General features: G+C 36.2%; 2 protein-coding genes across 4 annotated transcripts; both read right to left on the bottom strand.

The window, feature by feature from the left end:
• Positions 1-327: 327 nt before the first annotated feature.
• Positions 328-4569, bottom strand: LOC116011168 (ribulose-1,5 bisphosphate carboxylase/oxygenase large subunit N-methyltransferase, chloroplastic). The gene is made up of 12 exons (XM_031250693.1): positions 4116-4569; positions 3776-3939; positions 3550-3633; positions 3354-3411; positions 2554-2607; positions 2400-2471; positions 2225-2305; positions 1464-1636; positions 1189-1291; positions 977-1108; positions 703-825; positions 328-593 (listed from the first exon to the last, which is right to left on the bottom strand). Exons 1-12 carry the CDS (start codon positions 4473-4475, stop codon positions 507-509), a joined length of 1491 nt encoding a protein of 496 aa, XP_031106553.1. The 5' UTR covers positions 4476-4569; the 3' UTR covers positions 328-506.
• Positions 4570-4858: 289 nt separating this feature from the next.
• LOC116011167 (long chain acyl-CoA synthetase 8) lies at positions 4859-10854 on the bottom strand. 3 transcript variants are annotated; one of them, XM_031250692.1, is made up of 13 exons: positions 10756-10854; positions 10470-10539; positions 9498-10049; positions 9317-9397; positions 8953-9225; positions 8273-8404; positions 8013-8186; positions 7676-7905; positions 7386-7503; positions 6580-6711; positions 6363-6497; positions 5744-5950; positions 4859-5325 (listed from the first exon to the last, which is right to left on the bottom strand). In XM_031250692.1, exons 3-13 carry the CDS (start codon positions 10008-10010, stop codon positions 5161-5163), a joined length of 2160 nt encoding a protein of 719 aa, XP_031106552.1. In that variant the 5' UTR covers positions 10011-10049; positions 10470-10539; positions 10756-10854; the 3' UTR covers positions 4859-5160. The 3 variants fall into 3 exon arrangements, with proteins under 3 accessions (XP_031106552.1, XP_031106551.1, XP_031106550.1); XM_031250691.1 differs by having other exon boundaries at positions 5161-5325; positions 10443-10539; XM_031250690.1 differs by having other exon boundaries at positions 5161-5325; positions 10459-10539.
• Positions 10855-12749: the final 1895 nt, after the last annotated feature.

The raw sequence follows: 12749 nt of genomic DNA, 5'->3' as shown, positions 1-12749 counted from the left end.
AATACACAGAACTCATCCTTCTAACATTCGAATGCACAAACACATCACAACCTCTGTTACTAACATGAATACACAGAACGGTTGCCTAGAATACACAAAATGATTGCCTAAAATACACAAAACTCATCTCCTAACATTTTGGTACGGGGTGCAATGCATTGTGCACCCTGATCCACAATATAAATTGCGGAAAGATTATGACCTTAAAAAATGCTTTAAGTTAGTTGTCATTTTATCGAATTATTATTAAGAGATTACACTTCCACCACCTCTGTCTTGAAGGTTAAGCTGATGAGGTAAGCACACATTCATTTTACACTCGAAAGCTATTAATTCATTGATCATACATATAATTAGGGTGTTTAGTTTTGTAAAATTTGGAATGTGTAGACAACAGAAAAGAAAGTAAAAGATGCATCATTTTTATATTCTCAAAAATCAGAGTACACGAAAATAAATATTGGCATAAGTACTTCATTCCCATCCATTTCCCTCCCCTCAGATTCTCATTTGAAAAGGTTTCTCAGACCATCAAAAATTTTAAGCGCCCTTAGTTCACCACTCCTTATATCCCTCAATCTCCTCCTCAATATCTGCAGAAAAGCAACCAAGACAGTATTATTAAGATTCAACCCTGATAAACAGCTATTGAGATTAAGCATTAGTTTGATAAGCTAACACAGAATATGTATATGCTCTTACATATTGTGCCCGGAATAGTATTCTCCTTTCGCTTGTGCACAAATCCACGGCTAGCTGTTTCAGAAACACCCTTCTGTTAAGTTGCTTTGGATTTGTTACATCGAGATCCATTTCGCCACTCGCCTTTTATAGAAAAACACAGGTAGAACGGAAAGCTTAGTAAATGCAATATACATAAATATACAGTTGTGCACCTTTAAAATAGATTTTGTGACTTTTCCGACAAAGTTAATTAACTATTTACATTTTGTTGGGGAAAGAAGTGTTTTACTACCTGAAGGAATTTGGAGTACTTCGATATGCCAGACTCACAACTATCAAGAATATACTGCAATGCATCTTCCTCTATTTCAGGATACCTAATATCTTTCTTGGATGATGTCCTATTTGATGCAGCAGCCGCCATCTGGAATAGCTCTCATATCAGTGTAATATCATATTTCCAACAATATATTTTGAATTTACATGATTATATCTGTCACATACCTCTTCAAATTGTCTATTCATACTTGGGGGGCTGACTGCTAAATAAGCATATGCCATCAACTCCAATGGCCACCCAGTAATTTGTACAGGAAACCGTTCTGACCTGTTAGATGTAACATAAAATTGCAACTTGTGTTTTTATTTAAAAAGAATACACACCAAAATCAAGGAGAGCATCCAAACTCGGTGATATCAAAAGCTATAATCACAAGGTTGCACTGATACACATAATTCCACACAAATATAATGTTGATGACTATCAATCAGATACTCACGTAGATAACCCATGCTTTTTCAAAGCTTCCATCTTCTCCTTGTAACATTTGTCAGACTTCTTAATTGACACTGACACCTCAACTGAATCACTGGGATTTGTGCCTTCTCTGGGGACAAATCCATATGAAAGCAACAGCTCTCCATTAGACTTCTTTCCATATGATATAAAAACCTGCAATGCAATTTGGTAACATGTATAGTAGTAGTAACCCAAATGGTCTGATGAATATCAGAAACTAAAGTTTTTAGCTACACCACATCTAGGCTAGTAAATGAGAATGAAAAGTTTTGCATGTATAATTTTCCAGGAGAGACAATGAGGCCTTTGGTCCAGTAGTAAATGGTGGCAACACCATGCCTTCTCCACTTTGAGATGGGTTCAAGTGTTCAACTCCCACAAGAAATACTGGGGGGAGTTGAACTTTGTCCCTTTCTGTTCATGTTTATTTTGGATATTGTCATTAGATATTGTAATTGTACTTGTGGCTTTAGTAATTGTAATTTTTGGCCATTCATAAATTGTAATAATTGTGATTGACTAGTAATCATCAGTGTATCAAACAAATAAAAGAAAGCTTCCAGGAGAATTTTTACCAATTGTTTGATTTTGAAGTTCATGTGTATATAATCAACCTTGATCTAATGGGAGTGGAAATTGAAGACTAATGAGATGAAGGCTATATGACTTTGGAAGCTAGTAGTTTACAGAATGATGAATAATTCAACGAGTCAGTGTGACAAGAAAGACAGAACTGCATACCTGTTCACCTGGCTGATATGTCCTATCTGTTGTGAACACAATGCCTTGTGACGATTTATCATAATCCAGAAATGTTTCCACCTTAACAAATTAAATGTAGCTCAAAGATATTAGAATTAGGATTTTGTAGTATATCACTGTTACAAATATTTATTGCAACAGTGTCTTGACATACCTCACAGCTATGGTTCAGCATGTCTGCCCAAGGAACCAAGGCAACCCTTCCATCCATTGAGGGTAAACGGACCTGCAATCATCACTCTTGTCTTTAGGCATAGCTGTCAGCTTTAGGAATTAACCAATCAGAGAGTTTAAAATCAAATACTCACCAAACGTGAGAAGAGGATGCCAAATGACCATTTAAAGGTCTCTATATTGAATATCTGCAATAACATGGAACATGGGTTTGCCTTATTGTGACAACTTAAAGCATCACCAAAATAAATCTCATATTCTCATAATAAAGAATTTCCCGTTGCCATATAAGCTTGCAAATAAGAACTCATTTCCCTCTTAGCAGTCTTACTAAAATAAAATAGTTCAGACTTCAGAAGACTTGTTTATAAGCAATTATATTGTGCAAAAGAAAAGAAACATGCATCAGTGTACCATTAATACTGTTGTATTGAGTGACATTTAATTGGCATGCATACTCTACTATGGCAGAAATTATTTTCTTTCAACACTATGAGAAAAGCAGGATAATGAACTTTTATTAGGTTAGAGGCCCAATGAAAATCCTTGAAATTGTGATTTAAGTGGACCTCTTATTTAACTCTCTCTTCTCGCTCGCAGACACAACAGACTAGCTACAAACAATACATTCATTTGTTGAACATTTAGTAGTTCTCAACTTATATACAGTGTGTTGCTTTGGTAGCTTGACCGGTGACTACATCAAAACAGACTGATGCCCAATAATTGGCATTGCCAGCACATCAATACAACAAAACATTTCTTGTCAGGTTAAGAAAATTTGTCCAAAATGCCTCAAACTGCCATCCATCTCATTAACAACTACCAATCTCCAAAATCACCATCAGTCCCACAAGTTACAGAAAAATAAGATGTTGCATGTATAGATATAAATATATAATTCAATATAAGCATAACTAACTCCTACAAGTACCTCTTCGGGAAATAACTCAGGATGCTTGGAAAATATTTTGAGCCTCAAGTCATTGTACCTGCAGAACAAATAAGAGAACAGCTCAGTAGTAACTAGTAACCAAAGCATTGAATATACACTGAAAACATTGAGTTCTCTTAAAGTAGTATCAAATCCATATTCTAGTTTGTTAAGGATTGAAGGAAAGACGACATACGTTCCAATAACATCATTCACTCTTTCAATTGCTCTCTCCCGTATTTGTGATGCTTCCAGATACCTGTCGAGCTCTGATCGAGTCCTGAAATGATATACAGCAGCTGTAGAGAGAACCAACTGAGAATCGACCCATTATGATTTTTATGTAGCAGAAGAAGGAAGAACCTCTGATGTCTAAATGAATTATTTTTGTCGGGACCAGGAATCAATAGACAAGAGCTTACCAATATAAAAGCGAGTAAGGCTGTCTAGGCAAGGCAGAGATATAGTTACTCCATCTTGAAGACTTGATCAGACTTGCCTCGCTGATTAAATACGTTGCTATCAACGGCCAATCAGGTACATCATAACGTTTTAACACTTGACCAGCATCTGGTACGCTCCATTCCTAATATCAAACAATGGAAAATGAAAACCGACTCAATAATCACCAAATTCTCAGCTAGCATCTAGAAAACAACTGTGTATAATAATCCAGTCTCGAGCAATACATTGAACCAGAATTAACATTAACATAATAATAATAATAATAAAATATTAGGAAGAATTGAGTGATAAGATTACCGAATCGGCGGTGATGACGAGCGAGGGAGGCACGAAGAGCAGCTTCTCTCCCTTCCTGATATTCTTGAGAGCAACGAGACCTCTCTCTCCTATATCCACTCTCTGTATGGCCATTTTCTGAGGAGGCATACCCGAGTCCGACAGCCATTTCTGCAAAGCCGACGCGTTCTCGAGGGAGTCGGTATCACAACCCCAAGGGACTGTCTGGATTTTTGTGGCCTCGGTGGAAACTGAGGAACACCGTATGGTGGTTGGGTTCCTTCTGAAGAATGTGTGACAGATCGGACTGGAAAGGGCTCTGCGAGAGTGAGAGAAAGGAGGGAGGAGAGTGGATTGGAAGATGGTAGAAGCTTCAGGCATGGCTGAAGAGCTACGGAAGCAAGCAAGCCACAGAGACGGAGAAGAAGATAAAACCAACCCGGCCTAAACCTTATCTCTACTCTTGTGTTCGTTTTGACAGTCAATTTTGACTTCGCTCATCGCTCCCTTCTATGTTTTTATTATTTTTATTTTTATTTTTGCTTTTGGGCAGATTTTTACGAAGCTGTAATTTAGAAGTAATGTTATTCAATTTATTCCATCGTTAACAAATTTTGCTTATACATTTTACAACCTACTCCTTATTTGTTCAAGTTGATTTTTCAATATTCCTTGAGCCACGAAATAATATTACTTCAGTTACATTATATATTGCGCCATAATCAAGATGGAGAAACACAGAAAATATATATGGCGCTCAGAAAAAAGATAATAACTGTGTGCCACAGCCCACAGGTAAAGGGCATATGAAATGAGCATTCTCCATAATCCAAATGTAAAGGTGTACCGACAGAAAATGAATATGTACAACGCAAGAAAAAAAAAATTCCACATAGGAATGGAAGTACTCGCAGCAGAAAATTATTACACGCTCAGCATTTCATGGCGAATACAAAGAAACTGTGTCAGGAGTCTGAGACATACATTGATAATGCTGCTGATTCCGCTGGAAGAACATGGAGCCATACTGATGAGCTTAAAGCGAATCAGATTAAAGAAAGTCGACTCATTTATACAATTTATCAAGCTCCTCCTTAAAGCGGGCCTTGATCGGCTCCCTCTTTAATTTAAGAGCTGCTGTAACTAATCCAGATTCTGGAGTCCATGGCTCTGGTATTAGCTTAATCTTCGCAGGAGTCTCAAACTTGTCTAATCTTGCAGCTTTGGCTACCTGTACATTAAAACACAAGTTTGACAAATCTAGGAAAAACTCACTTCGAACTTCAGTTTCCATGGCTGGTGGTTTTAATGTGTGCATAGTGGCAATTATTAGCATATCTCTTTCTTGTTTTCCATGGTTTTGTGGTCGAGTGATGGAACTGTTGGTGAAAGTCATCCTAACCAGAAAAAAAGCACATGGCATTTTGTGGCCAAGTGATGGAATTGTAGGTGAAAGTCATCCTAACCAGAAAATAAAACAGAGGGCTTTGGGCAGCAAATAATATCTTATAGCTAGTGGTGTGAGGTTTTGGCATTTCAACTATACTGGGACAATTAAAAAGAAATTCACCCACTACTTCAGAATCCTAAAAAATAGGCATTTAATGTAGTTAGGATCATTTACATGTATCTAAAGAGAGGACACAAACCTGAGATAGCGCTTGCTGAACCTCTTTGATGGCTTCTGCTTTGTCACACAACTCAGAGATATTTTTGTACTCTATACTGTTTTCCTGTGCCCATTTCTCAAGGATCTGGTGTGAAGGAACAACTAGAGCTACACAATAATTGTGAAAGGGATCAGCATAGACCATTATGTTATCCACATAATTGCTTGACATAAGTGCTGCCTCAACCTGTGATTAAGCACCAAATATTTCATTAGTGCCCCATCTACCGAGGAATATAAAAGTAGAAATAAAAAGGAAGAGTGTGAACCTGAGAAAACATGAAAAAAAAAAAAAAAAAAAAAGAAGAAGAAGAAGAAGAAGAAGAAGAAGAAGAAGAATGTAAGGAATCAGTAAAAGAGGGGAAAACCCACACATGAAAACTGAATAAAGCTCTTCCCCAATGACCAAGAAATATTGTAAAACAGAACACAACAGGTTATCGTATATATGTTTCATATTGATGATTCGTCAACATGGCATTGAAGCATTCCAGTGGGGTTTCTTGTATAGCATAATATCAGGTAATAAGGGATAGCTTACAAATAAGACACCAAAAGGGGAGGGGAGGGGGGACTGGGAAAGAAACATCCATCGATACCTTTCCAAGAGAGATGTACTCCCCATGTTGAAGTTTTACAATATCCTTCTTTCTATCAATAATTTCAAGGCATCCATCAGGATGAAACATTCCAATATCACCAGTGTAAAACCATCGCATACCCCTTTCATCAACCTGTAAAGGAGTTGGCCATAAAACCACTCGTGAAATTATGGTTTTTCATTTGTGCTCACTAAAGCAGATATTGTGTACTTACTTTATACACCTCATTAGTTTTCACTTCATTATTGAAGTAGCCAGAGGTAACACTGCATCCACCAACAGCAACTTCTCCTCGGGGCATTGGCTTGTCATTTATTGTGTAACCACCTTCTTCCCAAGAAATAAGCTGCAATTTTGGACTCAAGAAACTTCATACAAAAGCAATGTGAAACAAAAATGGCCAATTCTCTAGAGTTTAGTATTTACACCCCTAAAAGGGGGTAAAAGGAAGGAATAGCAATGAAAGTTACTTTGCCCTCACTTTTTCAGCCTGTCTGCCTCAGCCTATGTAGAAAGTTACTTTGTATAACGAATAAAACAAATCTCTTGCCTGATGGAAATCACTACAAATCCATCATCTGTGGACCAGCTAGATAGTGAAGCAGAGTAAATTTATATTCTTGAGAATTTTTCTTTGCCTTTCTATAATTTCAATGGCATTGAATCATTAAATCACTAGAAGTTCAACACATGTTGTGAGGCAGAATAAAATGATGTAAATTAAAGATAGTCAGATTTAGTATTTTGTAATGGTTTGGATGGCTATAACAGGAGGTAGGTAGCAACTCGGTTGTATCTAATATAGGAGGGGTGAAAATTTTGGATTTGATTTACTATATTTGCAGACATCACATGACAAATTGAATCTACCTGTATATACATTAACACAAGAAGGCAGCAGATCAACTGCAATTTTTTAAAGATAGCATGTGTTCGGTTATGCAGCATGCAGGCTTAGATGTAGTCTAAACATTCCATTCTGAATCTAATCGTTTCCTTGTCACAGAGAAGTCACCATACCTTGACATAGGCACAAGGAAGTGGTGGGCCAACACGCCCGATAGAAACATCATCCGCCTCAGAAAAAGCAGCTCCAGCAAAGGTTTCTGTCAAACCATAACCTTGTCCAATTGGAGCTCTGTCAAGCCAATCACTACCATCAACTCTAACCATAAAACATGAGGTATGGAAAGCTGATGAAAAGCATAATAGTAACTCTGCCAGTCGTGTCACTCATGCACAGAAAATAATCAGACATTATTTTTAAAATAAGATATAATGCATCAGCACAAGATAAAAAGAGAAGTTACCCCACGCAGATGTTGATGAACCTTTGTGTTTCTCCAGACAAAGGAGCTCCACCACAAAGCATGAAACGTATTTTTCCCCCTAGTACTGCTCGAATCTTTTTAAAAATGATAATATCCCACAATAGAGCTTCTAGGCCACTTGCACCAAACCAGCTTCCTTCTATAGCTTTTAGTCGGCGCTTAAAAGCAATGTTGAACAGGGTTTTAGCAGAACCTCCTTTCTCATCAACCTAATCCAGCAAAAAAGATAGGCCAATACACATTTAAGCCAATACACAGACTAAATTTCCACTGCACATAAGAAATTAAGAATCAGAAATATGAGTACTGTTAACACCTTCTTTATTACTCCATCTTTAACACGATCGAGAATGGCAGGAACAGCTGTCATTAGAGTAGGCTTTAGCACAGAAGCATCTCCCTGGGTTCCTTTCTTGATTTTATTGGATGTGTCTGTTAACGTCAATGCTGAACTATAGCCAATTGAAGCACCACCAGCCATCATCACAGTCTGCAGGACAACGAGAACATAGCAGCGTTTCTCACTATAGCATGAAATCAGAAATCAAGAAAAGATAATTTTCTAATGGGTGTTACCTCAGCAGCCAATTCAAAAACATGAGCTAGAGGCAAGTATGCCACATAGACATCATGGGTTCCAAGGTTTGGGATCACAGTCATAACTGCAGCCGATGTAGCTACAATGTTGCCATGAGTTATCATAACACCCTGTCTTATAAAAAAAAAGTCGCTTAGTTAAGTATACAAAGCATCACTAACATTGAGGACTGAGGAGAGGGAAAATTTTCAAGTACTTAATAGAGTTATTAACATTGAAGCATTGACAGAAATCAACAGCATAGAAAAATGGAAATGAATGACTCAACATGTTATGCTTATTGGCACTCAATGTCTTCCTTGTTTTTCAAATTGCATTACAGCTTCAAAAGACCACTATTAGTATTATGCAGTCTTAAGCATTACTTTCTTGAGGATTATTTTGTACCAAAGAGGTAATGAGAGTGATCTCAAATCTTGATAAATCATTGACCAGACATATATTAGATTTCAACTGCAAGGCTCATAAGTGTCCATACACATGAAGTATGGCCCACGCACTGCAAACTCATTAGGGCAGGTCAAAGGCTAAGTGTCATCGAACCTTGTTGTGTATGTCTGTCTATATTAAGCTTAAAATTAGCAGCCTCTGTGTGAGTGATGGAGATTAACAACAATAATAACCCTGTGTAATTTACACAAGTGAAGCTGGTTCAAACCTTAGGCAATCCTGTACTGCCACTTGTATACATGATGACAGCAATATCAGTCTTGATAGGCAGTGTAGGATTAATAGGTGCATTTTTACCAAGCTTTTCAACTTCAGAAAAAGAAGACACCGTCCAGCTGCCAGTAGGCTTAGAAAGGTTGGAATCGTTTGCAGTCTCATCATCTTCAAAATAAATGACATTCCTGATGCTTTTCAAGCTTGAACTAATCGCAGCTAACTTTTTCAGTTGTTTGGAATCACAAATTAGTGTGGACACTTGAGTCTGTCAAAAGTAAAGGCCATTAAACAAACTAGCAAAAACAACTCAACAAGAATTAGAGTTCTTTGAATTTTGACACTGAACATATGCCCACCTCATTTAAAGAGTGTACAAGTGCATCATCCCCTAGAGAAGCATAAATGGTAACAACAGTAATACTTTGGCGGAAGCATCCCTGAAGTTGAAGCAGAAAAAAATAAACATTTTTTTCATTTTACAAAACAATTTTTGGAAATCAAAGATAAAACTGTATAACTAACAGTTAACAAGGCTACCTGAAAGGCAATGAACCACTCTGCACGAGTTTCAGAGAAAATAGCAGCCCGAGTGTCCACATCATGACCCAATTTAACAAGACCAGATGCAAAGTTGGAAGCACGATCAAATATCTGACCATAACTTTCCCAATGGTACTCTCCCAAGTGAAGCTTCTCAAACTTCCTTCCATCACTTCCTGTTACAAAGTCCCTACTTACTACTTTCCTTGTTCCAAGGAAACGTTCCCGCGAATGCTTTTTGCAGGACTGCTCAAATAGAGCTGCCACAGTAGTGGCACCTTCCCAGGGAACTTCCACCAATCCGGTATACTTAGCATTACGCATTGCAAAACCTGCCTCACCACCAACTTCTACAGGAACCCCTCTCTTTCTTGACTTCTTCTTCCCTGAGAGGGCCAGGGAAAGTAAGACGGGTATACTTATAGCAGCAATAACTGCAAATAGTTTAACATTATTGTCAGTTGTCCCCAGAATAGTTGTATTTGGGGTACTTCCTTCAGACCCTTCCATTTTGCAATCTATATGCTTCTCCTTTTACTGAATGAGCACCTGTCCAGAAAAAATATTCAACACCAGATTAGTCTAACAACATAAAAGCTACAGAAAATGAACCATTAAAAAAAACAATAAGCAGCAATGCTTTAAAACAATTACGGAGTATTAGAAAGTCAATTGTTGCATTTGTGACGCCAAAAAAGAATATATCTAGACACACTTGCCAACAGACCCAGGAGAAAGCCTTTCTCACAACATAAACCAAGTTTACAACGTAAGAAAATTGCCAGAATACAATGAAAACGCATAGAAATGGAATAAAAAAAAATCTTCCTGAATGCTCTGAGAAATTCAGACTATCACTACACATTTTCATTTACAACCAAAAAAATTCCAAACGTGTGAAGTAAGATAGATCAGAATAACTGGAATCCACAATCATCTCACTCGTAAAAATACGCACACGCCGAATACCTAAAGCGCAGCAAACAAAACGAGCCCCGTGATCGTCAAGCTTCCGAAATCCGCAACAACTCTAGCGGCTCTATTTGCAAACAAGAAATTCAGAGCACGGTCAGCGGTGCTAGTAACAAATTCAAGAGCATCGAAAAATTCTCGCTAGAACACTAAAAACAAAACAAAACAAACCGATCGAGATCACACTGATTACAGCATGCTCGGATTCACGAAAATTTATTTGATCTTCGAGGCAGAACGAAAGTGATAGCGGAGTGCGAAAACTGGAGAGAAGATTATTTACCTTCGAGAGTTCGGCTAACGGTCTAGAGCTGCATTCCTGCGATAGGGAAAGTTGAGAAATAAATCTTTCCAGAAGCAGATGCTCTTCTGTGTCGCAACGTGTACGCAATGAAATGCATTTATTGGGATGGGAGTACTGACAGTTAAGGAAATGTTCTCAGAAATCCAAAATCAACCCCGTACTCACTGATATTTCTTTAATAGCCCCTGCACTCAATAATATTTTCTAAATCAACCCGATACTCGCTGATATTTTCAAATCGACCAATCTCTTTCTCGTCCAGGGACTAAGGTTGCAATTATTAGTTTTGAGAATAATTACTCTGCAAGTCCTCAGAATTAGTCATCAGTACCGTGCCGCCGTGCCCGATAAAATTTGATGAGTCAATTTTTTCCATTAAAAAATAAAAACAAAAATATTATCCATTGCAAACGTCAAGCTCCCGTCTGTCTTCACTATCAGTCTATCATGGAGGGCCATCTGCCCATCTCTTTCACCAGCATTCCAGCACTAATGCGTCGCGCGAAATTATGATGTTTTTTTTTATAACCCATATTTTTTATTTTGTAGAATTATATTATGGACTTAATGTTCATGTCAATAATTAAATTTTAATTTTATTGTTCAAAATAAGTTCTAAATGAGATTTTTTAGAGTAAGTTTCACTAAAGGTCTTCTGAATTTGAATCAATTGTGTATGTTTTTTTTCAAACATAATTTTTGTTGTTAAAAAATTAGTTAAAAATAGCATTTAAAGTATTTATTTTGAAGATAGTTTTGAGTGCGGTTCACTTTCGATTTTGGTTATATCAAAGTAGATTCGAGATTCTACTAGATGAGAAGCTTAATTTAATAAATTATATGCTCAAAATGAATAATACGTGAATGATAAATTGATGTTCAAAATCTACTAATTGAGTTGGAAATTTTGAGTTTGCAAAAACCTTTAAACAATCTTTGTCTTATATGTGTGTGTCTGCGTGTATAAGTATAATTTAACTTTTTTAAAAGTTTAAATTATATAGCATATAGATGTCTTGCAAATCAAATCAAATAAAATTTTAGTTGAATATCCAATTCAATTGTTACAATAGTCAATCATTCCTTCCTTTGACTTACAATTGTTCATAACTTTTTACATTTTTCTTAGGTTAGAAATATGGAGTAGTATTTTATTGTCCATTTTAATACAACTTTTTTTTTTTTGTTTGGAGATTTGAATGAACGTTGTCAATTGTTAAAAGAAAAAAAAAATGTAAGTTGTCAATGTAGGAAATCGCAAGCAGTGACGTATATGTTCATGTTGACAATGCAACATATTTTACTAGTACTAGTAATTTGGCCATAATTTTTATTTATTTAGTTATTTGTAATTCAAACTCCTTTGATTATTTTAGAAGAGACGCCAAAGGAGTTTAATATATTATGACCAAGTCACGTATAAATTTCATGTATACTAACTAAATTTGTTTGTCAATTCGTTTAGTACTTTTGAATGAATCAACAATGTTAAATAAGTATTTTTTTCCCAACTACTATGTAATGTGATGACATATCTGCTATAATTCCAGATGTCAAATGTTATGTATATTTATATGATATATTAATTGTTAGTTATTGGATAAGTGAGCATCTTAATCAGTTGAATATATTTGCTAATATTGGTTTACAAAATGATATTTGCCTTTCTCAAAACAAAACAATGGTTGGATATATCGAAATATAATTTATTTAAATTTAAAATTTCATTAATAAATTAGTAGATAGAAAGCAATTATAAAGAGTTTTGAGAATCCTTAATTATGAAGATTTATTCTAAACCTAGCTGATAAAAGAGCCCCTTTGCAAACATTGTCTAAAAAAAAAATTATTTAGCTTTGCAAATAATTTAATTCATCACTAAATTTTCATGAGATAACTAACTTAGTGAGATGGGTAATACATGGAGTAAATGATTGTACAATTTAAATAAAAGTTAAATTATATAAGGAGTT

Source organism: Ipomoea triloba, chromosome 2 (assembly GCF_003576645.1).
Source record: "Ipomoea triloba cultivar NCNSP0323 chromosome 2, ASM357664v1".
NCBI lineage: Eukaryota > Viridiplantae > Streptophyta > Magnoliopsida > Solanales > Convolvulaceae > Ipomoea > Ipomoea triloba.
Note: the sequence above shows the minus strand (reverse complement) of the source record. Positions and strands in the feature narration are given on the sequence as shown.

Bases quoted from the DNA above. Each gene is read 5' to 3' on its own strand.
- LOC116011168 (XM_031250693.1), bottom strand. From the start codon at position 4,475: ATGCCTGAAGCTTCTACCATCTTCCAATCCACTCTCCTCCCTCCTTTC. The intron at 3,940-4,115 runs GTAATCTTATCA...GTTTGATATTAG, and splicing joins TCGTCATCACCGCCGATTCG to GAATGGAGCGTACCAGATGC. The intron at 1,109-1,188 runs GTATGTGACAGA...GAGCTATTCCAG, and splicing joins TGAATAGACAATTTGAAGAG to ATGGCGGCTGCTGCATCAAA.
- LOC116011167 (XM_031250692.1), bottom strand. From the start codon at position 10,010: ATGGAAGGGTCTGAAGGAAGTACCCCAAATACAACTATTCTGGGGACA. The intron at 8,187-8,272 runs GTAACACCCATT...GTTGTCCTGCAG, and splicing joins TTTTTGAATTGGCTGCTGAG to ACTGTGATGATGGCTGGTGG. The intron at 6,712-7,385 runs GTATGGTGACTT...CCAAAATTGCAG, and splicing joins TTCCTTGTGCCTATGTCAAG to CTTATTTCTTGGGAAGAAGG.